Here is a 25515-nt window from a genome sequence, read left to right as displayed (position 1 = left end):
TTGGTTACCCGTCCGTCTCCCCCCCACCCCACTCCGATGCTGCTGCAATGAGTAACGGAGCCGAATTTGTCTTACTACGTCTCCGCTACCATTCATCATACTTCAGCTCTTCAAAATCCCCCTTTCCCTATTTCCCATGCAAGATACAATGCACATTTGGAAAAAAAGCAGAAGGGTCATCTGCTAAGCATCTAAAATATTTAACTGCAGAGGAATGTTCTAGGGCAGAGAGAGCCCTGTGATCTAGAGCCAGTGCGATTCTGCCTTGAAAACTCCTGGTTTAGGCAAAATCAAACTTACTGCACTTTTTCCTACAAACTTATAATGTCTAATAGTGATGGACAAACCACCAGGAAGCAGAGCATTTCCAAAGACCTGAACGCTTTTGCAGAACTTGCTGGGCAGCAAAACAGGCCGCTTGGGTGAGAAACGCGAGCGCTGCCCCTTCGCCTCAGCCAGAGGGAAAACCTGCCTTCACCAAAAAAAAAGGATAAAAAGTTCCGGTTTGTTGATGCTGAAATTGGGTTTGGCTCAAGCCAGACAGAAATGCTTGGGCTGAGTCAAACCTGTCCGGGTCTGTTTCTTGCGTTGAGGTTCAAAACGTGGAAAACAGAAAGTCAGGAGCCCCCCCGAGGAAGGTCCCGCCCTGAGGAGGGCCGGGAGCTGCTGCTCCGATCTCCCCCGGGGTGGGACGGGAGGAACGCGTCTCCTGCAGCCCCTCCAGCTCAACCCTGCGCTGCACGGCTGTTGGCGAGTCTCGGGGCTGCGTTCCACCCCGCTATGATCACTTCCATCCCGGGGCATCGCTCCGCCAGCACGTGGTCGGGATGCGCTCGCACCAAAGGCAGAGGCGGTCTGGGGAGGATTAGCATCCAGACCTGCAGCCCAGGGAGAGTGGAGATGAAAGAACCCTCCTGTGAAACCCCGCGTAGCCCATGGCACTGCCTACACGGGGTGGCCATCAGCGGAGGGATGCCGAACATTTCACAGCATTATCCCAGAATGGTCAGGGTTGGCAGGGACCTCTGGAGATCATCCCGTCCAACCCCCGGCCAGAGCAGGGTCACCCAGAGCAGGTGGCACAGGAACGCGTCCAGGCGGGGTTGGAATGTCTCCAGAGACGGAGACTCCAAAGTTTGTGGCCGTCGCCCCTTGTCCTGTCCCTGGGTAGCACTGCGAAGAGCCTGGCCCCATCCTCCTGACACCCCCCCTTTCAGTATGAATAAGCGTTGACGGGATCCCCTCTCAGTCTGCTCTTCTCCAGACTAAAAAGACCCAAATCCCTCAGCCTGTCCTCATCAGAGAGGTGTTCCAGTCCCCTCATCACCTTGGTAGCCCTTTGCTGGACCCTCTCCATCGGTCCCCTGCCCTTGAAGCGGGGAGCCCAGAACTGGCCACAGCGCTCCATTTGTCCAGCCAAGGTCACAGGAGGCGGTGGCTCAGCAGATGACGGTCCCATCGCTCGGGAGCTTCACTGGTAACCAGCCCACGCTTTGGTTTTTTTCTCTGAATGCTCTGAATGGGATTTCTCACAGCACTGAGGGCAGCTCCTCCTCCTCTTACACCTTTCAAAGATCTGTGCACGACCTTTGCTGAAAGAAGAACATTCCTGAAAGCCACACGCCGAAGAAACCCTGGTCACGGCATCATCTCAAGCCACGGCAGATGTTGGAGAGAGTGAGCCGGCAGCATGGCGATGACCGGAGCAGGCAGAGCAACCGGGGCCGTGTCTGCAGGTGGGCTGAGAGCAGCAGCAGCAGCAACGTGGGCTGCTGCCCCCCGGAGCCATCCGCGCTCACAGCCCTCTCCTGGGGCTTCAAACGGAGCCGGCAAACCCAGCTCCTTCCCACAGAGGAGCACATCGGAAAATGCTTCACAGCTCAGAGACCGCAGTTTGTCCCCTTACCTCGGTCCTTCCCATTCTGCATTTTCTCTGTTTCTTCTTCATCTTCTTCCTCTGCTTCAAAGACAAAAAAAGAAAAAAGCGCACGTGAGAGAAGCAGGTGAGGGGACACCTGGGGAACCTGCCTGCAGCAAGGACGAACGGGCTTATCAGGCTTCGGGGGGAAGGAGAAGAGTGTTCAGGCTCCCAAGGGGAACCCAAGGGGAACCCAAGGGGATCCTGTCCCTCTGCTGCGCTCGGGGGAGACCCCCCTGCAGTGCTGCTTCCAGCGCTGGGGCCTCGGCACAGGAGAGACACGGAGCTGTTGGAGCGGGGCCAGAGGAGGCCCCGGAGATGCTGGGAGGGCTGGAGCCCCTCTGCTGGGAGGACAGGCTGAGAGAGCTGGGGGGGTTCAGCCTGGAGAAGAGAAGGCTCCGCGGAGACCGTCCAGCCCCTGCCAGTCCCTCAAGGGGCTCCAGGAAAGCTGGGGAGGGACTCTGGAGCAGGGAGGGGAGCCGTGGGACGAGGGGGAAGGGTTTTACACTGGAAGAGGGGAGATTTGGATGAGCTATTGGGAAGAAATTCTTTGGTGTGAGGGGGGTGAGCCCCTGGCCCAGGTTGCCCAGAGAAGCTGTGGCTGCCCCATCCCTGGAGGGGTTCAAGGCCAGGTTGGCCGGGGCTTGGAGCAACCTGGGCTGGTGGGAGGTGTCCCTGCCCAGGGCAGGGGATTGGAACTGGGTGATCTTTAAGATGATCTTCCAACCCAAACCATTCCATGATTCTGTGAACCTGGATGGAAGCACCACCACCCTTTCTGTCACACGGTGCCTGTTCACTGCTGGGGCAAAACAGCCCATGCCTCATCCTGATCAGATCATTACAGGTTGTAGCTGGAAGCAGTGTCCACATGGTCGAAAAGACTGGACCACTAGTGGACTACTACCTGGCCCAGGTAGTATTAGGACCAAAGTCCCTCGTGTGCGCTTATTTTAGCACTGCAGGAAATGAAGAACTGCACAACGTACACTGTGGGAAGTCACAACTTTTAGGCTGAGCTCAAATCTGAGGAAGAAAAATGGAAATGGTTTGCGGTGAGGTGAAAACGTGGAGGGTCCCTCCAGGCATTGCGGGGTTTGCCCACGCAAGGTGCTCAGTGACAGCGATGCTCACGCGGGGGCAAAGCCCCGGAGCTGGTGACAGGCTGCGCCCCCAGAGACAGGTGCTTGGTTTATGTCTGAGAGCTGGTGGTTCATTATATCTAACTCTGGTTAAGTTGAAAAGAATTTATGGCCAGGCTCGTATTTTTGCAGCAGAGCAGAAGGTCACATTCTTCTGCAGATGGTGGCTCCTATCTCCGCGCGCGACATTTCAATGAGACCTGTGTAAACAGGTAATAGTTATTATGAGCAGTGATATCACCTCTGCCCACTTCACATGCTGCTGAGAGCAAAGAAAGGGAGAAACCCTGGCAATAAAAGGCACCATTTGAAAAAGCGAAGCATTTCGCATTGATCTGATCAAAGGGGATCTTATAAACATTTGCTCTCTTTGTTGCTTTGACAGCAGGACAGATGAGACATCTGGGAGTCACACAACCTCTGCCTGCTCAGCGATGGCACCCAGTGAGCGCAGAAGAGATCACTGACAAAACCAGACGCGTTCTGAATAACCAGAGAGGTGACCCGGAGCCCAGCAGCTGCTTTGGGCCCTGACCCTGCCTCCCGTCAGGGCAGCGGCCGAGCCACCCCCAGCAGCATCGCGCCCGCTCCCTGGAGATCAGCATCTTTCTGAGCTCAGTTCGAGTGAAAACGGGGACGGTGTCCCCTGGGCAGCACCAGGATGGGTAAAAACCGGCTGGAGGCCCGGCCCAGAGAGCGGTGGCGAATGGAGTTCAGTCCAGTTGGTGGCCGGTCACAGCGGTGTTCCCCAGGGCTCGGTGTCGGGGCCAGTTCTGTTTAATGTCTTTATCGACGACCTGGAGGAGGGGATCGGGTGCACCCTCAGTCAGTTTGCAGAGGACACCAAGTTGGGCGGGAGTGTCGGTCTGCTGGAGGGTAGGAAGCCTCTACGGAGGGATCTGGACAGGCTGGATGGATGGCCCAGGGGCAATGGTGTGAGGTTCAACAAGGCCAAGTGCCGGGTCCTGCCCTTGGGTCACGCCAACCCCACGGACGCTCCAGGCTGGGCAGAGTGGCTGGAGAGCTGCCCGGCGGATGAGGACCTGGGGGTGTTGGTCGACAGCGGCTGAGTATGAGCCAGCAGTGTGCCCAGGTGGCCAAGGAGGCCACCACCATCCTGGCCTGTGTCAGCACTAGTGTGGCCAGCAGGAGTGGGGCAGTGACCGTCCCCCTGGACTGGGCACTGGGGAGGCCCCACCTCGAGGGCTGTGTCCAGGTTTGGGCCCCTCACGCCAAGAAAGACCTTGAGGGGCTGGAGCGTGTCCAGAGAAGGGCAACGGAGCTGGTGAGGGGTCTGGAGCACAAGTCTGGTGAGGAGCGGCTGAGGGAGCTGGGGGTGTTCAGCCTGGAGAAAAGGGGGCTGAGGGGAGACCTTCTCGCTCTCTACAGCTCCCTGAAAGGAGGGGGTAGCCAGGGGGGGTCGGGCTCTTCTCCCAAGGAACAGGCCATGGCACAAGAGGAAACGGCCTCAAGCTGCGCCAGGGGAGGTTTAGGATGGATATTGGGAACAATTTCCTCCTGGAAAGGGTTGTGAAGCATTGGAAGAGGCTGCCCAGGGCAGTGGTGGAGTCGCCATCCCTGGAGGGATTGAAAAGCCGGGCAGACGCGGTGCTGAGGGACGTGGCAGTGTGGTCAATGGTTGGACTCGATGGTCTGAAAGGTCCCTTCCAACCCAGCCAATTCCATGGTTCTATGATTCTAGGGGCATCCGACTGTCCGCTCAGGAGCAGGGGGACGGCCGGAGTGTCCGTGGGAGCCCACCGAGGGATGAGGAGCCCCGAGCAGCGTCGCCATCCCCAGGGAACGCGGTTTCTGGGCTGGCGCAGAGGTGCGGCGCGTGGGTGGTGCAGCAGCGTGTGGCGCAGCCCGCTCCAAACACAATGCCTGCAGCTATATCGGGGAGCCCGGGGCTGGAGGAGGTGTCTATTCTCGCAGCTCACCGCCGGGACAATATGCCTTAAATCCCACTGACTCTCATCAGCTGAGGATAACTCATGCTTTTCCTAATTTACACAAATGAAATGATTTCAGATACTTTCAAGGGAGCCTTCTTTGGTAGCTGCACATCCTCAAATAGGAGACTGTAATTAATTCCACTTTCACTCCCCTGTGAACCGTAACTTTGCACCAGCCTGGAAGGGCCGTCAATGGCACAAACCCGGGCTGGCTGCGGTTGATGGACTCTTGGAGGGCAGGAGAGCCGCGGGTCCGGCTGATGCTCCGCCTCTGCCCCAGCCCCTGCGCTCAGCCGTACCCCTGCAAACCCGCTCTTCTATTAAAAGCAAAAAAAAAAAGAAAAAAATTACTGCAGACATCTGTTTTGGGCAGCGGGTTTGTTCACCGGGTTTGAGCCCAGAGGGAAGGGAGCTGCGCGTCTCGAGCTCGAGCTTGGTGATTTATTGACGAAACACAGGGCCGTTCCCCGCAGCGGCCCCGGCGATGCTGCTGTCATACATGAAAGACTTTATTAACTCGCAGCTGCCCCCGCAGCCGGGACGCGGGGCTCGGGCCGGGAGAATTTACTGCGGAGCCGTAAAAGATCAACCCGGTTTATAACTGTGACTTCTCCATTAAGGGCAGTGGGAACAAAAAGCCGAACTGGTTTTAACATGGAGTTTGATAAGTTTATGGCGGGGGGGCGGGGGGTGGATTATGGGATGCAACTACCGGATACAGCGAGGGGCTGGGGGAGGCGCGAAACAGAAGCGGCGAGGTTCAGGCTGCGTACAGAACGCTTCACTTCTTTCTTAAAAGAGAAGGCAGCCCACAGAGGAGCTGCTGGAATCCTAAACGATCGCGTTCTCCATCCCCGACAAAGCTCGACAGCCACGGGACGCGTCCCTGGGCCACAGCAGAAGCGGCGCTGGTCCCATCATGGTGTTCACCTCCACCGGCACAGCAAAGAGGCACGAAGGGAATAATTATCTTTTTTTCCACATCGCTGTTTAGTTCTTTGTTGCCATCGGCCTTGCGTACATTTACAATCTATTTGTGACAGATAGTAATGGGAAAAAAAAATGGAAAAAGCCATTTTTCCAGGCTGCCCAGAGAGGTGGTGGAGTCTCCGTCTCTGGAGGCATCCCAACCCCGCCTGGACGCGTTCCTGTGCCACCTGCTGTGGGTGACCCTGCTCTGGCCGGGGGTGGGACGGGATGATCTCCAGAGGGCCCTGCCAACCCCCGCCAGTCTGGGATTCTGGTGTCTGATGAGGATTCATTGCAGAGGGAGGTCACCTGCTACTCGAGTGTCACTGTCACTAAGCAACAGTTTGGGGAGACTCACTCAAATCTGCCCCGGCTTCTGGCTTGGGCTGTCAAGGAGCTCCCATTTCCAGCAGCGGGGCTGGGAAGCGGCTCTTCGCCTCGTAAGCGCCCCAGGACATGCCTGCAGGGTGCTGGAAAAGCTGCCCCGTGCTGTCAGACGCGCATGGATCGGCACGAGCGAGATGTGAGTCTGCTTCATGACTCACCAACGCTGTGACCAGCCAGGGCTGGGACCGCAGAGCACTGCCTTAGCGATAAAACCAATGGAGAGCCTGTTCAGAAGGTATCTGGAGCTCTCCGTGCTGCTAGCTATAAAAGCGATTTTTCATTTTATCATTGAAAAAATGAACACACAATCTTGCATCACGCTTTTACAAAAAATCAACCTGAAGACAAATCTGCAACTTGTGGCTTCAAGCTCGCCTTTTTCTGCTGTGTCCAGTTTTGGGCCCCTCATGCCAGGAAAGACCTTGAGGGGCCGGAGCGTGTCCAGAGAAGGGCAACGGAGCTGGTGAGGGGTCTGGAGCACAAGTCTGGTGAGGAGCGGCTGAGGGAGCTGGGGGGGTTCAGCCTGGAGAAGAGGGGGCTGAGGGGAGACCTTCTGGCTCTCTACAGCTCCCTGAAAGGAGGGGGTAGCCAGGGGGGGTCGGGCTCTTCTCCCAAGGAACAGGCCATGGCACAAGAGGAAACGGCCTCAAGTTGTGCCAGGGGAGGTTTAGGATGGATATTGGGAACAATTTCCTCCTGGAAAGGGTTGTGAAGCATTGGAAGAGGCTGCCCAGGGCAGTGGTGGAGTCGCCATCCCTGGAGGGATTGAAAAGCCGGGCAGACGTGGTGCTGAGGGCCATGGGGTAGTGGTGGCCTTGGCAGGGTTGGGTTAACGGTTGGACTCGATGGTCTGAAAGGTCCCTTCCAACCATAAGGATTCTATGGTTCTCGACCCACGAAATTAACTCTTACCTGAGTGAAGCTCCTTCACCAGCGATGACATGGTGTTGGTGATGGAATCGGCTGCTACCAGCAGGTCATTGCGGAGGTTCCTCCTCGTACCTGGGGGCAGAGCAGACACACAGACAGCGGGAATGGCATGTGCTGCACTGCTGCTGCCGCACCTCCCTGCACCACAATGCTTGGCCACGTGTCCCTCACCGGTCCCCACCCGGTCCCCTCCCCGGGATGGAGCTTGGACACCCTGGCGTACGGCAGAGCCCCACCACAGCAGCTTGGCTTAGCAAGAGATGGTGGTGCTGCCCAGCTGCCTGATCGCCTGTTTGGCTAATTAGCTGTGACACCGCTCTTCCCCTGGACACGGATGGCAGCGCAAGGGCAGATGCTTCTCTCCCCACAGCCAGGGCCGTTGGGTGATGGCCACGGCACAGCTCATCCGTGCTCCTTGTGCAGTCATTATCGCTGCCGGCCTCTCCATTGCAATCGTTATCACTGAGGTTTGAGGGGAATAGAAGAGAACCGAACTCTCCCACTCGGCAAAGCTCTCGCATCACTGGAGGAAGCAATCCTCTCCCTGGGGGGCACTTTGCCGTCACCCACTGTGACCCTGCCTAGTTCCAGTCTGGACACTCATCTTGTGCGAGCCCCTGCTCAAGGGACCCACTCGCCCCATCAGCTCCCTGAACCTCCGCCACGGCTCCCCAGGAACGGCCAGGGATGGTGAGGGGCCAAAATCTGTGAAGGAGCCAGCAATGTGCCCTTGTGGCCAAGAAGGCCAATGGCATCCTGGGGGGCAGCAAGAAGAGCGTGGCCAGCAGGTGGAGGGAGGTCATCCTCCCCCTCTACTCTGCCCTGGGGAGGCCACAGCTGGAGCACTGGGGCCAGTTCTGGGCTCCCCGGTTCCAGAAGGACAGGGAACTGCTGGAGAGGGGACAGCAAAGGGCTACCGAGATGATCAAGAGATGGAGCATCTCTGTGCTGAGGAAAGGCCGAGAGCCCTGGGGCTGTTCAGCTGGAGCAGAGCAGGCTGAGAGGGATCTCATCAATGCTCAGCAATAGCTAAAGGGCGGGGGGCAAGAGGATGGGGCCAGGCTCTTCTCAGTGGTGCCCGGGGACAGGACAAGGGGTAACGGGCACAAACTTGACCATGGGAAGTTCCATCTCAACATGAGGAGGAACTTCTTTGCTGTGAGGGTGGCAGAGCCCTGGCACAGGCTGCCCAGAGAGGTGGGGGAGTCTCCGTCTCTGGAGACGTTCCAACCCCGCCTGGACGCGTTCCTGTGCCACCTGCTCTGGGTGACCCTGCTCTGGCCGGGGGTTGGACGGGATGATCTCCAGAGGATGATCTCCAACCCCTGCCATGCTGGGATTCTGCGAATGACCCTTCAGACTGGCTGCTGCCCATCAAAGCCGTGAGCAATGGTGTCAGGAGCTGCAGCGTGGTGGGGATGATGCTTTATTGCCTCTTGCTGGTGCTGGGAAGATAATGATCTTCGCCATCTCCTCTAGTTCCCCGTGCCGGCCCCTCTGGCAGACCCAGCCATATTCCTGCCGCAGAGATGGCAGTCTCGCCACTCCCTGTCTCCACTGAGCCCCCTTTCCCCTGGCACCTTCCTGCACTGTGTTGTTTTGGTTTTATTTGGAGGCTTTGATGGCATGGGGTCATGTTTTCCACCCCGGCAGGTGGTCTGTAGCCAAGTTCCTCAGGTTGTGGAGCCGATGGCCCCAAGCTGAAGCTTGACTGGGTCCCTGTAAGGGTTCACTGGCCGCACCTCAACCATCCCTGTGCTGGAGCTATGCACAGAAAATGGCTTTAGGTGTCCCATAGTCCCACACAGGCACCAGATGTCCACACTGGCGCTGTCTCCGGGAGCACTGCTTTGATGACGAGTGCCTGCTCGTGCCCCCAGATCTCAGTGTTTGGGGTCCTGTCCTGACATTTCATAGAATCATGGAATGGTTTGGGCGGGAAGGGACCTTAAAGCCCCCCCAGTGGCACCCCCTGCCCTGGGCAGGGACACCTCCCACCAGCCCAGGTTGCTCCAAGCCCCGGCCAACCTGGCCTTGAACCCCTCCAGGGATGGGGCAGCCACAGCTTCTCTGGGCAACCTGGGCCAGGGGCTCACCCCCCTCACACCAAAGAATTTCTTCACAATAGCTCATCCAAATCTCCCCTCTTCCAGTGTAAAACCCTTCCCCCTCGTCCCACGGCTCCCCTCCCTGCTCCAGAGTCCCTCCCCAGCTTTCCTGGAGCCCCTTGAGGGACTGGCAGGGGCTGGAAGGTCTCCGCGGAGCCTTCTCTTCTCCAGGCTGAACCCCCCCAGCTCTCTCAGCCTGTCCTCCCAGCAGAGGGGCTCCAGCCCTCCCAGCATCTCCGGGGCCTCCTCTGGCCCCGCTCCAACAGCTCCGTGTCTCTCCTGTGCCGAGGCCCCAGCGCTGGACACAGTACTCCAGCGAGGGCATGACGATGACACATGTGGAACGGACGGGGATATCTGATGTGACGTTTCGCAGCTGTACTGAATGGCAGAAACGACAACTGTGCATGACACGTTTGCTTTTGTTTGAAGTCGGGTGCCTGTCCCATTCCAGACGCGCTGCTTTCATCTCCCACACGCCGCGCTGGCTTCACTCTGTCCTTGGCTGGGGGCTGGCAGAGTTCCCACATCTCGCCTATGGGATTTAGCTGTTCGAGCGCTGCCAGAGCATGGTACCGAGCCACCGCGCCCTCCATCAGCATCTTTCTCGTCCAGGTTAGGCTCCCAACTGACCAGCATCGCTCCCGAGGCAGCACTGTGTGTGATTCCCAGGAAAAAATGTGGATTTTGGCCAAAAAGCCCGGGGCCCATGGCTTAGGGGGTCTCCTCTGCACCTCTGACACGATGGAGGTCTCTACTTTATCCAGGTCTCTAGATGTCCTGAGCCCTGTCACTGCCCGTGACGGTGAAGCATGGCCACTGCTCGTCTCGGCGTTACTTTGGGGAGTGAAAGGTTGTAAAATTCCAGCCTGTCTCCCCCGTGAAACAGATGAATAACGTTAACGAGCTCGCCTGGACATCTACGTGCAGAAGCCACCCGAAGCCCTCCTGGCTGGTGGCATTCAATTATTTTATTATGTGAAAACATAGACATTTTATCCTGTTTCCTGTGTTCTCCACTTGCCTTGAATTTGCCTGATTTTGCATGATTAATATGAAATAGCACTAATTGTGCAGATTGCCTTTCCGGAAGGATCATTCCAGGAAACTTATTACGGAGTCTGCTGGCCATTTTTTTCTTGCAAGAATTTTTCTAGTAGTGGAGAAGAATAAGCCATCTCCGTGGCTACTGCAAGAGGAACTTCCACCTTTCTGTTGGCAGTGGTGGATCGCACGTGCACCTGAGAAATCCTGAGGGACTGCTTCCTGCTCTTTCAAGATGATCAACATTAGTTTTCTAATTAGATGGTGGCCGCTCTATCTGAATACTTCAAATGGAATCCCATCAGGGCGTTTTGTTCTGATGCCGTATTACTCCATTCTCCTTCTGGCCAAGTGGAAGATCAAGAGATCACCTATGGAGGAAACTTATCTAATCTTAAGACTACATGATCAAGATTAATTCTTTAAAGATTCAATTCTTAAAAGGTTTCCTTCTCTAGACCTCCCTGCGGTGACGGGGAAGCTTGCAGAAGACTCGTGCCCTGGGAGGAAAGACCAGACGTTGGCATCTCTGCCCGCTCCAGGCCACGGCAGCAGGAGGTGGAACAGCACCGTGACCTTCACTCCCTTTTTCTCCTCTCTCCCACTGTGACATCTTAAAATCGATTGATATGCAAAAGTTCGCAAAAATAATTTAAATGTTTTTGATAAAAAAACCCATAAAATAAGCGTATTTCAGGCATTGCCTATAGATTTTTTTGCTTCTGGGGAGTCACCACCACCCCCGGCACCGAGCTGTTGGGATACGGCGGCTGCACAAGTCCTCAGCCCAGCCCTGAATAGTTTTATACAACACACCTGGTTCGTTGCAAGATAGAGTTGAGATGCTGTCAGGTGTTAAAAACCTAGACAAAACCCCAGGTTTTCACTTTGGGCAATATCAACAGGTCCTGACGAAGACCATCCCCTTATGAACCAGTCATTCAGGTAACAGGCATGAATGAGCCCTTGATTAATTACATCAGCTTCTCCCCGAGCCAGGAGTTTGGGGAAGACAGCTCTGGTGATTGCAAACCGTGCAGAGAGGAGTTTGCTTTGTCACGGCTTTTGCCTGTATCTCCGAAGGAAAGAGCAGATGGATAGCGAGCAAACGTGGATGCCAAAGCAACACTGTAAAATGAAAAAAAATCCAGTAGGACGGTTAATGTACTACTATAATCATGTGCTCATTACTCCTAGCAGCAGAAAGGAGATCATTTCGTCTCTTTGTGCTTTCCTAATTAAGAAAGGAAAGGGGAAAATGATGAAGCAGATAGAGCAGATTTTCCCAGTAACTGGTAGGACTCATTGCGCTGCTGTTCCACTTTACGCAGCCTGGAAAAAGAAAGCCAATCTGTAAAAGGGGGGGGGGAAGGAGAGGCAGCTGCCAAAGGAATCAGTTGAGAGCTCTCGGCTGTACCATCAAACTTGCTGTAGAGATGAAGAGGAGGCGACTGGACCACCCACAGCAACAGATGGAGTGTTGTGCCTCTGGTATTTGGCATCTTGCCTCCCTGGAAATGCCTGCTTCTGCTGTCGTTTCTGGAAGTGTTTAGAGAGATGAGGAGCTTGTTCCTACCGATGGGATCGGAAAAAGACATATCCTTCTCCCAGATGAGTTGTAGATACTCGGCGTTTTCAGTCGGACGGCCTCCATCTCCTGACCTGTTCACCAGCTGAAGTTCTGGAGAACTTTCCCTCTGTTGAGGACGCTGGGGCTCAGAGCTGGCAGCCCTTGCTCTAGCACTCCAGGAATTAAATACCAATTAAAAGTATTCACTGATACTTCCTGCTCCTCTGCTACCGCTTTGTAGCCTCTTTCCTCACCTTCTTCTGGCAGCAGCTCATTTAGTTGAGGAAGATCGTTCTAGAAGGATGTATCCAATGAGCAGCTGATAAATGCAAATTGCTATTTAAAATCTGCCGTGTTTTGAGATACATCGTTAGTTCTGGGAAGTTTATTTTCATGTTTTCTTTGTTTTGAAAAGGAGATCTCCATCTGAAAAAGGTATTTGACACTAATATTCACGATCTTCCCTACCCATGATGAGAAAACACCACCTCCAGTTTTGTGACTCCATATGACACAATTTGTCATCTTTTAAAGAAATAAACAACCTGGCCTCTGCAACAAGGCGAGGGCTCTGGTTTACTCCAAAGGGCCAACACACACGAGAGGCGGCAGCACCCTGGCATGACAGGCCCTGAGATGTCCAACACCCACTGGGATTTCCCATGGATATCCAAGAGGTCCATATGAAGAGTTGCTGCCCGGCTGTTGTCTCTGCCCGCGAACAGGTGAAGTCCTTGCCAGTGCATCAGGGAGAGGTGGACTTTCTGTCCTTCTTTCTTTTATTGTCAATAAGACGAATATAAAATACGAGTGGATGTCCATCTCCGGAAACGTGGATCATGTTCAGAAACAACCTCCCTGTCTGAGAGATACCAGCTGCACCAGGCCCTGCTGCCAGCTCTACACCCCAGGATGCTGCTGGAGTACTACAGATGAAGAGTTATGGACCAAAACGAGCAAAAGAGAAGAAAAGAGGGCATGAAACCCGAGAGACACCGCTCCTGAGAAAGAGAGTATGGGCAGCTGTTCCTACTGGGAGCGGCTCCCTTCACCATGAGCAGAGCTGAAGCAGGCAGGACTGGAGAATAACTAACTGATTTCCCCCCGCTCTGCAGTGAGATGGTCCCTGAAGGTAAAAAAGATATGGGCCAAGTTTCTTGACATCAGACTGACAGTCATGTCTTTGCTTGCCGCCTTCCAGCATCGCCAGCCGGCCAAGCCTCTCCGGTATCCGAGGAAGAGGCAGTGGTCTCCACTGAGCCGAACAAGTTTCCATTTCATCTGTTTGTCTTTATATTTTGGAGCCCTTCTTGAGCCGACAATGGCTCTGACGTGGAAAAGTTTGACTTTTTTGAAACGCGTGACTGTAAAACTTTCTTTTTTTTTTTTTTAAAAAAGCAACAGCAGCTAAGTATAAACTCACACTACCTACAGAAGTGGGGGAACAAAAATATGTATGTCAACTGCTGCCCTGATTTTCTACAAAATGCCATAAGCTGTATTATTCACAAATGGACAGCTTACCCGTTTGATCCAACCACGCTGATTTCACCAAAGAACCGGAGGACGAGGTGGACAGAGGACTACAGCTGAAGCTACCTGATAACCCCGCACTTCTCATGTCTACTGACGGAGCAGTTGGCAGCGATGAGTTTAGCCCAGAAAGGGGCATTTTTTCAATGCAGAGGGGAGTAATGTGTAGAAAAGGTGCAAAAGAAGAAGCTCCGACCCTTGGAGGCAGAAAAAATTCATTGTTCTATCTGTCCTTCTGCTTCTTTGTTATGGTCTCGTCTCGTCTCGTCTCTTCTCTTCTCTTCTCTTCTCTTCTCTTCTCTTCTCTTCTCTTCTCTTCTCTTCTCTTCTCTTCTCTTCTCTTCTCTTCTCTTCTCTTCTCTTCTCTTCTCTTCTCTTCTCTTCTCTTCTCTTCTCCTCTCCTCTCCTCTCCTCTCCTCTCCTCTCCTCTCCTCTCCTCTCCTCTCCTCTCCTCTCCTCTCCTCTCCTCTCCTCCTCTCCCCTCCCCTCCCCTCCTCTCCTCTCCGTTTCCCATGTTCAGCGCTTTTTTTCTCCGTCTCCCCACAGGGCTGCTGCCCGTCTGTGTCTCCAGCAGGGCGAGCGAGCCGTTCCACAGATGTTCACGCCAGCCAACCGCTCCGTCACGAACAGCCTTGAGCTGTGTTGCACAATTTCAGCTTCCTTTCCCTCATAACCAGCAGAGAGGTGAGTAGCTGTTAGCTAAATACTCTGGATAAAAGGGCTGCTTGTTTTCCTGCTTTTGGTCATTAAAGTGTTTTTTTCCTCTTGCACAGTTCAACCACCAGAATTGTAAATACAACGAGTTTTTAATGTCTAACTGTAAAATTACTTGCAGGCGTAACTTTCTGGGATGGAAGATCCCTTCCCCGGAGGGAAGATCATCATCACAGAAATAATTTCATTGAGTTGTAAAGATTAAAAACTTGCCCCCAGACTATTTGGTTTAGAGCACTGGAAAGGGGTTCATAATTATTGTCTCAATATCGGCGAGGTATGCTTCTGTTGGACAAAGAGTCACCGAGTCACAGAACATTTTGGGTGGGAAGGGACCTTTAAAGGCCATCGAGGCCAACCCCCCGCCATCTTCAACCAGCCCAGGTTGCTCCAAGCCCCGGCCAACCTGGCCTTGAACCCCTCCAGGGATGGGGCAGCCACAGCTTCTCTGGGCAACCTGGGCCAGGGGCTCACCGCCCTCAGCGTGAACGATTTCACCCTTAGATCTAGTCTGGATCTCCCCTCTTTTACATGACGATGGCAGGACTGCCACCAGACGCGGCTCCGCTCTGTGAGATATTCACCTTGCGTGAAAGCTTCCTGCATGTCTCCTGCCAGCGAGTCCTGCGGGACGTGCGTCGGGGTGGAGCCGGCGGAGGTGGATCTGACGGGCATGGGCATGGGGCGGCCGGCCCCGTGGGTGGGCGAGGAGTGTGCCGAGCCTGCTGCCTGCGCCTGCACGGGAGACACGAGACACACAGTTTCCAAATTTTTAACTTTTTTTTTTTTTTTTTTGGGTCAAAGTCTAAAAATAATTCTGGAAAAAAAAAAAAAGAGCAAGCGTGAGGAAAGACGCTTCACCAAAACACTCTCAATTTGAGTAATACGTGACGCATGGTGTTGTGGGAGGACCCCGCGGTGGCGGCACGCCGGGCGCAGAGCATCACGCCTCGGGCTGTGGTACCCGCAGCCACGCTGCCTCCGGCGCAGGATCCGGCTCGTACCGTACGCTTACCGCGTCACCGGTCAAACGCCGCCTTGGAAAAGCCCCAGGAAGGCTGGGAGTGACCTTCCCAGCCCTCTGCTCCAGAAGGACCCTCAACCGCTCGGCGTCTGCTCGTCCTCCCTGCCGGCCGCGCTGAGGAGAACCCCAGGGCTCCGCGCTGCCACCGAGGCCCCGCTGAAGCTCCATCCCCTTTTTAAATTTAGTTTTATATATTCCGTATATTTTTATATTTTTTATATATTTTTATTTATTACTAAAATAGTGATTTTTAGAAGTTTTTTTTATTATTTTACATCTCCTTCCAGCCCAACCCGCCCCGTCTCTGCCCCGCAGCTCCAAGAGCCTCGCCGGCAGCTCGGCACCGTGGGCGCCCTGGGCCTTCCTCGAGAAGGCTTCTGCCCGACAGCGTTCCACGGACGGCGAGGGATGGTCCCAAGGGTCTCTCAGCTGCTGCCTGTGTACTCAAAGTCTGCTGAATTTCACAGCGCATCACAAACAAACACAGAATAATTTTTTCCCTGCCGTTTGAAGGCTCAGAGGAAACTTTCCTAATATTCACTCAGGCAAAACTCGCTGGCTTCAAAGAAGATGCTGCCCCAGCAAAGCTCCGGAGCATAACCTGGGGGAAAGGAGAAGGACTGACGAAGGTATGAGGAGGAGAGAAATATAGGAGATTACCAACAGGGACTTATCGGCTCCGTGTTTCCATAAAAACCATCTCACTTAAGGACTGGATGCCTGGTGCCAGCGGGAGAGGGAGCGAGGCGGTGTCCATGGAGTGACGCACATCGCCGGGTAGTGACGGACACTCGCAGGGAGCTCCGGTCCCCGTCCCCTTCCTCCGGCCACTCGCAGCCTGGCTGCGCAGCCCGGCCGGGCCCCTCGTCCTCAGGGACCGCTGGCTCCCAACATCCACCCTCCAAAGAGATCCCCCGTCCCCGCAGCATCGGCTTTGAACGGCGCAGCGCCGTTTTATTTGCAACAACCTGGTTATTCTCTGCAGCCACTCCTGGCTTTCGACAACCTCTGAACCCTCTTGCTCAACTGCAAAGTTGTTAGCCATCGGCTTTGCTCACAAGGGTTTACGATCTGTGACTGTACTTATATTTAAGCACGGTCCCCATGCTGCTGTTGATTAAAGGAAAGCTGCTCATAAATAATTACACACCAAGGGCATTAAAACCGTACAACCCCTCTGAGCAAGTACCTGGCTTGTTTGTGCCGTTCGATTTATCGCCTTTTGTTTAAGCCTGTTCATCGTTTGCTCCCTTTGACGTGCATCAGTTACCGGGGCAACCCGGCCAGCGCAGCGGTGATGCTGCGCGGTGACACCGCCGATGACACAGCCAGCATCCCGTGCAGGCAGTGACACCACCAGCATCCCGCACAGCCGGTGACACCACCAGCACCCCGTGCAGGCAGTGACACCACCAGCATCCCGCACAGCCGGTGACACCACCAGCATCCCGTGCAGGCAGTGACACCACCAGCATCCCGCACAGCCGGTGACACCACCAGCATCCCGTGCAGGCAGTGACACCACCAGCATCCCGTGCAGGCAGTGACACCACCAGCATCCCGCACAGCCGGTGACACCACCAGCATCCCGTGCAGGCAGTGACACCACCAGCATCCCGCACAGCCGGTGACACCACCAGCACCCCGTGCAGGCAGTGACACCACCAGCATCCCATGCAGGCAGTGACACCACCAGCATCCCGCACAGCCGGTGACACCACCAGCATCCCGTGCAGGCAGTGACACCACCAGCATCCCGCACCGCCGGTGACACCACCAGCATCCCGTGCAGGCAGTGACACCACCAGCATCCCGCACAGCCGGTGACACCACCAGCATCCCGTGCAGGCAGTGACACCACCAGCATCCCGTGCAGGCGGTGACACCACCAGCATCCCGTGCAGGCAGTGACACCACCAGCATCCCGCACAGCCGGTGACACCACCAGCATCCCGTGCAGGCAGTGACACCACCAGCATCCCGCACAGCCGGTGACACCACCAGCATCCCGTGCAGGCAGTGACACCACCAGCATCCCGCACCGCCGGTGACACCACCAGCATCCCGTGCAGGCAGTGACACCACCAGCATCCCGCACAGCCGGTGACACCACCAGCATCCCATGCAGGCAGTGACACCACCAGCATCCCGCACAGCCGGTGACACCACCAGCATCCCATGCAGGCAGTGACACCACCAGCATCCCGTGCAGGCGGTGACACCACCAGCACCCCGTGCAGGCAGTGACACCACCAGCATCCCGCGGCCCTGCAGCCAGTCCTCGCGCTGCCGCAGCATCCCTGGCATCGAGCGCTGCCCTGCTGCAAGATCCTGCATCCCATGGGACCCGCCCCCCCACCAGGAACAGGGACACTGCCTGGGATGCCACGGGGACGTCCCCAGCTCCTGCTAATCCCTGCCGGCCCCAAGCTGATATTCTTATTAACGTGAAAACCCAGTCATGTGTGAAATTGTCATTCTGAAACTGTATTAATAATAGGGGGATTTAAAGAAGTGAGTAAAACGTTCTCGTGACAGGGGTGGCTGCAGGGGACGGGGCTGCAGGGGGGAAATGACATCTTTCGAGGGCAAAATCATTCGAAGAGGCACATGCAACACCAGCAACTTCCCCTCTGCGCACCGAAACCTCAAAGAAAACCTTAAAAAAATGACCCGAAACTGCACAGAAGCCGGCAGGAGTGCCTGAATTTGCATACAGTTGTGGCAGAAGACGCTTGCCCATCGCTCGGCACTGCCAGCCCGGCACGTGGGCCCTGGCACCGTGAAATTGGCTGCGCCTGGGGGAACCGGCTTGTTCCCTCGCCTCGCCCCAGACCAGGCATCAGCCTCAGGGGCTGCTCCGAGGAGAAAAACCAGCCCTTGTGTGAGCTAAGAGTGAAAACGGGGAGCAAACCCTGCGCTGACACCCACGCTGGAGGCAGAGCTCCCCTTTCCCCGGGGGGAGCCGGGGAAGGTGGGGAATATTTTCTGTTTTGGAGCTCGGTCCCCAGGTTGCGTCGTGTTGTGGGACCCGGGCACGTGTTCCTGTTATCCACCGGAGAGCTACCTCCCTGGGAGCCTGCACGCGAAAAGCCGCCTGGGGGTTTTGTTGTTTGGAAGAACAAGAGTTGGGTTGCTGGAGCGGGACCTCACCGCCCACCTCCTCTCCCCAAAAACACATTTGCCCAAACCGCAAGGGGACAGATTTTACCCCGCGCGGCAAACTCCACCCATCCCACCACCTCCACATCTGGCCCAGGGCGGGTTTTGCAGATGTTCTCGCTCCTCGGAGCACGGGGAGACCCTGAGCCCCCAAAATGCAGCACCGGGATGGGGGGAAGCACCCCAACACCCTCCCGCACCCACAGACCCAGCCCTGCGGGAAGGGAAACCTTTTTTTTCACCACCATTTATCTTTGAGACACGCCATCTGCATTTATATTCTTAGAGTAAGTGCCCAAGTGCTTGAATTTATTATTTTTTTCTAATTTTTTTCGAACGGCTGGGCAGGCAGATGGGCCGCACCGATTTGCATCCTGCCACCACGGGCGCAGAAGGGCTGGGGATGTCCCTCTCCCGTGCGACACGTGGTTCCTGGAAACCATCGCGATTGCGAGAACCGCTGGTGAGAGCACACGCGGACGACGTATCGCGACAGGGAGCGGCTGCCGGGCTGCCCCTCCACGCTCGCGCTGCCACGCTTGGCCAGCCCCAGTGCCGCACCCCACCGCGCTCGGCGCCGGGAGGAGGATCTGAAAGTTTTCGGTTCAGCGAAGGCTTGAAAATCACCTTCTCGAGAAACCCTGAATGCTGGGAACACCAATGCTCAGCACCGCAGGGCTGCCGTGCCCGGGCTGCTGGGGCTGCCACGGCCACACTGGGACCCCCAGGCTCCTGGAGCCGCACTGGGATGCCAGTGGGACCCCCTGCTCTCCAGGAGCCACACTGGGACCCCACGGGCTCTTGGAGCTGCACTGGGACCCCACTGGGACCCCCCAGGCTCCAGGAATCCCACTGGGACCCCATGGGCTCCAGGAGCGCTACTGGGATGCCACTAGGACCCCCCGGGCTCCAGGAACCACACTGGGACCATGCTGGGAGCCCCTGGGCTCCAGGAGCTGCACTGGGACCCCCCGAGCTCCAGGAACCCCCCTGGGACCCCATGGGCTCCAGGAGACCTACTGGGATGCCACTGGGACCCCACAGCTTCCTGGAGCTGTACTGGGACGCCCCGGGCTCCAGGAACCACACTGGGACCCCACTGGGACCACATGGGCTCCAGGAGCCCTACTGGGACGCCACTGGGACCCCACAGGATCCAGGAGCTGCACTGGGACTCCCCGGGCTCCAGGAGCCCTACTGGGACCCCACAGGCTCTAGGAACTTCACTGAGACCCCACCAGCTCCATGAGGCGCACTGGGAGCCCACTGGGACCCCACAGGCTCCAGGAGCCACCCTGGCACCTCACTGGGACCCCCCAGGCTCCAGAACCACACTGGGACCCAACTGGGACCTCACCAGCTCCAGGAGTCACGCTGGGACCCCATGGGCTCTTGGAGCTGCACTGGGATCCCATGAGCACCAGAAGCTCCACTGGTGGAGCCAGCAACTGGGCACCCCCCAGCCGCTGGTGCACTCCCCACCAGTGGGGTGAGGGAGAGGAGTGGAAAAGCAAAAAAGCAAGAAAAACGCACGGGTCCACCTGGGATGGAGTTCCTGGGCGAGGAGAGACGCACCGCTCACTCCTGGTCTGGAAGAGGAATGAATAAGCAGCTCCCAGCCGACCCCAACACCAAACCTTCTGTGCAGCATCTGCCACAGGACAGCAGCGCTGCCGGGGAGGGACGAGGCCCCCCAGGATTACGTCTCTAGGAGGAAAGAAAGAACCCGATCTCCTTATGGACGATTTCTTGGGAGATCTCTCTGTGGCCACTGTCCCCATCAGGTGGCCGTATCTCTCAGGAGTGCAGAGGACACCTGAGCAGGTCTAGAAGGCGCCAGGAGACCTGCCCGAGCCTCTCTGGGCTGCCCGGCCTGGATGAAGAGCTGAATCCCTCTGGGGAGGATGACTCCATTCTGCTCGGGGCAGAACCTGACACGGGCTGAGCCCTGATGGAGCTTTCCCGATGGAAACCAGGCACCAAAGGTGTGGAGAACGGTAGCAACCACCGCTCCAGAACCCAAACCCCAGAAAGGGCACTGACACCATAGGTGTGATGGACAGAAGCTTTGGGAAGGAAAGGAAGAAAGACTGAGTCAAGACCAACGTCTCAATGATGCATTCGCCAAACTCCACGGCAGTAAATGTCAATTCAACCACTGCAGCAACCTCAGGGTGTGCGGGGGGTGGTCACCGCTGCACCCCGTTTGGGCAAGACTTTGTGAACACGCTCTGCAGGTGAAACACTGTTGTCTCCAGCGGGTAGATGTACCACCAGCGGAGCGTACTCATAAACAGACACCCGCAGGGGACGAGGGTGCTTCCCAGGCTCAGGGCTGCACCGGGTTCTCGAGCACCTGGGAAGGGAAGTGAATAAACTAAACTAATATAAACCAAAATATCTATTTAACATAGAATCCCGGAATGGTTAGAGCTGGAAGAGCCTTTAAAGGCCACCCAGTGCCACCCCCTGCCCTGGGCAGGGACACCTCCCACCAGCCCACGTTGCTCCAAGCCCCGGCCAACCTGGCCTTGAACCCCTCCAGGGATGGGGCAGCCACAGCTTCTCTGGGCAACCTGGGCCAGGGGCTCACCCCCCTCACACCAAAGGATTTCCTCCCAATATCTCATCTCAATCTCCCCTCTTCCAGTGTAAAACCCTTTCCCTCGTCCTGTCGCTCCACTCCCTGCTCCAGAGTCCCTCCCCAGCTTTCCTGGAGCCCCTTGAGGGACTGGCAGGGGCTGGAAGGTCTCCGCGGAGCCTTCTCTTCTCCAGGCTGAGATCTCATATTGACCCCTCTCTTCTTCTACTGTGTATAGCTCACGTAGTATTAACACGTTTGTGTGTTTTCCCTCTGCACCAAATGATGAGCCCTATGGAAAAATGATGCATGTGGAAAAATGGTGTGTGGCCTCTCACTGTGATGCACGCACACGCAGAAAGCAGAAATCAGAAGGTATGAGCTGGCGTTTCCAAATCGTTAACAGTGTTTGCACCAGCCCTCAGCCCACGGCTCCCAGCCTGTGGGACCCCAAAGGCACCTGCAGCTCCAAGGAACCCCGGGGCGGACCCGAAAGAGGACGCTTGAGGACACGCGTCGAAGCCAAGACACCGATGGTGACAATGAGCCTGACCAACAGCTGGGCTCATGCTGCCCAGCACGAAACCAGCCCTGTCCTCGAAAGCACTTTATGGACTGAGAAAGCAAGGCAGAACCTGCGGCGGGGGCAGAGGGAGCAGCGCGGCGCCCGGTGCCCGGCCACAGCAGCCACCAGCCCACCCACGGTTTCCATGGCATGGTGACGGGGCTTGGCCCCGGGGCAGAGGAAGCTGTGGGAGGACACGGCGGGTGTAACCATCCCTCTGCAGATGTGGGACAGCCCGGAGGCAGCACGGGTCCATGGGCACGCTCAGGGATGGCTCCGAAGGCTAAAACAGACGGCATTGCCACGGGTCGTCAATAAATCACTCTCGCAACCTTCCTTCAAGGGACTGGAGCATCTCTGTGCTGAGGAAAGGCCGAGAGCCCTGGGGCTGTTCAGCTGGAGCAGAGCAGGCTGAGGGGGGATCTCATCAATGCTCAGCAATAGCTAAAGGATGGGTGACAAGAGGATGGGGCCAGGCTCTTCTCAGTGGTGCCCGGGGACAGGACAAGGGGTAACGGGCACAAATGTGACCATGGGAAGTTCCATCTCAACATGAGGAGGAACTTCTTTGCTGTGAGGGTGGCAGAGCCCTGGCACAGGCTGCCCAGAGAGGTGGGGGAGTCTCCGTCTCTGGAGACATTCCAACCCCGCCTGGACACGTTCCTGTGCCACCTGCTCTGGGTGACCCTGCTCTGGCCGGGGGTTGGATGGGATGGTCTCCAGAGGTCCCTTCCAACCCCGACCATTCTGGGATTCTGTGATTCTCCAACGGCTGAGGGCAAAGGGAGTGATGGAAGGAATGACGCAAGGTCCAATGAACGCTGGAGCTGAGGCAGGTTCTGAGGCTGCTGAAGGGAGCCGGCGCTGGGGCTGTTGTTTCTGTCTCTCAGGCCAGTGCTTCTGCAGCTCTGCCTGCTAAAGAGACCGGTGTCCCCAGGGCCACCACCGCAGAGCTGACGGCACAGGAAACTCCAGGATGTCATTTGTAAACAGCGCAGAGGCAGATTTGAAAAGGTTTGTAAACTCCTCCCTAACTCTGTTGGAGTTGCAGCCTTAGAAAATCCTGGGAATTATTGGCTCGTTGCACATTCTTCCTGGAAACTGCACCAGGGAGGACACATAAGATGGATTTCGATTTAGAAAATCAGCAAAGGAAACCTCTGACCCAGCTCCTGAAATGTTTGGGAGCTGACTTCGATTTATTGGCCCCAGCTTATCAAGTCTCGTAAACAAGAGTTCTGAGGTCTAACCTAAAAAACCCTTAATATTTCCTGAAGAGAAGAGGCAGAGCTCTGGTCTGGGCATTAGAACCAGTTCAACAGGGGTCCAGGGAGCAGCAACCACAATAGCTTTTAGCAGGTACACAAAATGCTGCCGCACCATCACCTCCCTCGCCCCAGCTGCTTTATTGGAGGTCCCCCACCTCTCTGGTGACCTGCTGCCAAATTTCCTACAACCGCCACGACAGAGGAGAGTTTTAAAGGAGAACGGGATGAAAGAAGCATTGAAAAATTTGTGTCAGAAGAAGCCTCAGAGGGTGCCCAGTGCAATCTCCTCTACTGAGCAAGGTCAACCTCAAAGTGCTGCTCAGGGTCTTCTTCAGGGTCTTCTTTAGCTGACCTTTGAAAGCCCCCTCAAAGGGAGGTCCCAGCACCCTCTGGGCAGCCTGCTCCAGAGTTTAACCACTCTCCTGTGAATTTCTTTCCCAAATCCAGTTGGAATTCCCCAGCCAACGTGCGACCATCACCTCTTGCTTTCTCCATGCAGCTCTGGGAAGGCCCTGGCTCTGCTCTCTCCTCGGTCACCCATGAGGAGACAGAAGATTACAGACGGATTTCCCTTGCAGCTCACATGTCACCCTGACCAGAGGGTTTTGTAGGATGTGGACATTAGGAAAAGCTTCTTCATGGGGGGGTTCAACAGAGAGGTAAAGGATCTCCATCCTTAGAGGGTTTCAAAGCATACCTACACAACGCCAGAACTAAGTTGACCTAGTGCCAGCAGCAGTCTTGCTTCAAGCAGAAAGTTGAGCTAAAGACGCCCAGAAGGCCCTACATCTCTACGATCTACAGATGTTTACTGAGAAACTAAGAAATACTGCTTTGCAGGAAATATACATTGATTTTAATGCATTTTATTGTGTAGCGTATTCCTATGAATAGATTAAAATAAAAAGGATCTCGTATGCACAGAAAAACAAAGAGCTAACGGTTTTTAGATAAGTGATCTAGACAAGTAAACATCTCATCATGCCCTAAGTAACTAACTCCAGAAAATATGGCAGAAACAGAATAAAAATATGAGAGAATACGGACACATGGTCTACAGCTCTCCTTTTTTGCTCCGCATCCTTGCTGTAGGAGACAAAGCAAGCCAGAGGATGTCAGACGGCATCCAAGAGAAAGCAGGGGTCTTCGTTAGAAAGTGAAACAGCAACGGGTTTTTCATCTGCATATCATGCACACTCCATGTCTAATTCACATCTGCCGTGCTTTCCTTTCTCTTCACTCAAGAATGCTGAAATGGCTCTCGAGCCCGGCCTCCTCGCGCCAAGTACCACGGGGCTCACGCTGAAGACCTTTTGTAATGCTCACCGTAAGGAACTGGAGCTCTTCTCCATGCTGCAGGGGCTTCCTCGGAAACAAACGCCTCTCTCTCCTCGCCCAGGTGTTCTCCCCACGTCGAGGGCTGGGGGAGGACCCCAGACCGAGCCCCCAGAGTCAATGCTGCCTGTGGCTTTCTCTTCTCGTTCAGCCCCTCAGGCCCTTTATGTCCCCACGTTTTCCAACAACGTTGACACCACCCAGCTCGAATGGGCAGAGTAACCTCCGCCGACGTTACCACATGTACCGTGACCACAAAATATTATGTAGCAGGGAAGGAAAAAACACGCTTCCTGCATATTTCACCAAAAAAACGTCAAGTAGGAAATCAAGTTATTCTTTCCATGGAGGTATAGGTCATCCATCAAGCCTACATCATCTGTGTTTACAATTTTACGCATATACACAACCCAAAAGCCGCAGTGCCCTTGCATTCCTCTGCTCATTTTGGGGCTGAGCCAACTCAATAAATAGCATGGAGGAGCCTGAAAACAACGAGTTGAAACGCTCCTTGTGCTGAGGCTAATTTTGTTTAAAAACATCTTGAAATATTGGGGAAATTTATGAGTCCTGGAGAGCGCAAACATTTTACTACACAGAGTATAACGGAGTACCGCAGGCAGGTTGGGCAGACAGCGATGCTCGGCCAGCGACCATTCAAACAAACCAACGAACCCACAAGTTTATAACGACGGGGAGTAAATGACAGAAACAGCGGATGTTGGACAAGTTGGTTTTGCTGAAAACAGGCCTTGCCAAGGAACACCCAATTTCCTTCCTTGAGATGATGACGGGTTTTATTGACGAGGATAATTTATGGAGAAATAATATTCTTTGTAAGACATTTGATTTACTAATGTGTGACTTCGATGAACAGAGGGAGCGGTGGGCAGCAGCAGCAAAGGGCACTCTGCACAGATTACGCAAAAGATGACGGTGGAGAAAATGCACCATCAAAGGGCACGTCCCATTGAAGGTGGGCTGGGTTTGGTCTTCAGAGCAACATGTTGCCCATGTCCTGCCTCGCTCTCCTGCTACAGCCACATGCTGTGCTCCTCCTCCTCCACCCTGGCCACTTGCTTGCATCCATTTCCCCATTTTTTTTTGCAGTTTTCATGCACACTTCAATGTCCGGCCTGTCCCCACAGCTGGAGCAAGAGCGAGCCCTTTGTGTGCACGGACTCCTGTCCAGGGAGGTTGTGGCTGCCCCATCCCTGGAGGGGTTCAAGGCCAGGTTGGCCGGGGCTTGGAGCAACCTGGGCTGGTGGGAGGTGTCCCTGCCCAGGGCAGGGGGTGGAACGAGATGATCT

General features: G+C 55.5%; 1 protein-coding gene across 18 annotated transcripts in view; it reads right to left on the bottom strand.

Moving 5' to 3' along the window:
* Window positions 1-25515, bottom strand: part of DTNB (dystrobrevin beta) — a 227938-nt gene that overhangs the window by 5793 nt on the left and 196630 nt on the right. For 10 of the 18 annotated variants that reach the window (XM_074582278.1, XM_074582284.1, XM_074582276.1 and 7 more), the window contains 3 exons: window positions 14855-15005; window positions 7284-7373; window positions 1907-1960 (listed from right to left, as the gene is read on the bottom strand). In XM_074582278.1, the coding sequence (XP_074438379.1) occupies window positions 1907-1960; window positions 7284-7373; window positions 14855-15005 (295 nt within the window). Of the gene's footprint in view, window positions 1-1285; window positions 1593-1906; window positions 1961-7283; window positions 7374-14854; window positions 15006-25515 lie in introns of those variants that run through there. The other 8 variants (XM_074582267.1, XM_074582280.1, XM_074582279.1 and 5 more) reach the window with 6 other exon arrangements.

Source organism: Larus michahellis, chromosome 3, assembly GCF_964199755.1.
Source record: "Larus michahellis chromosome 3, bLarMic1.1, whole genome shotgun sequence".
NCBI classification, from domain to species: Eukaryota; Metazoa; Chordata; class Aves; order Charadriiformes; family Laridae; genus Larus; species Larus michahellis.
Note: the sequence above shows the minus strand (reverse complement) of the source record. Positions and strands in the feature narration are given on the sequence as shown.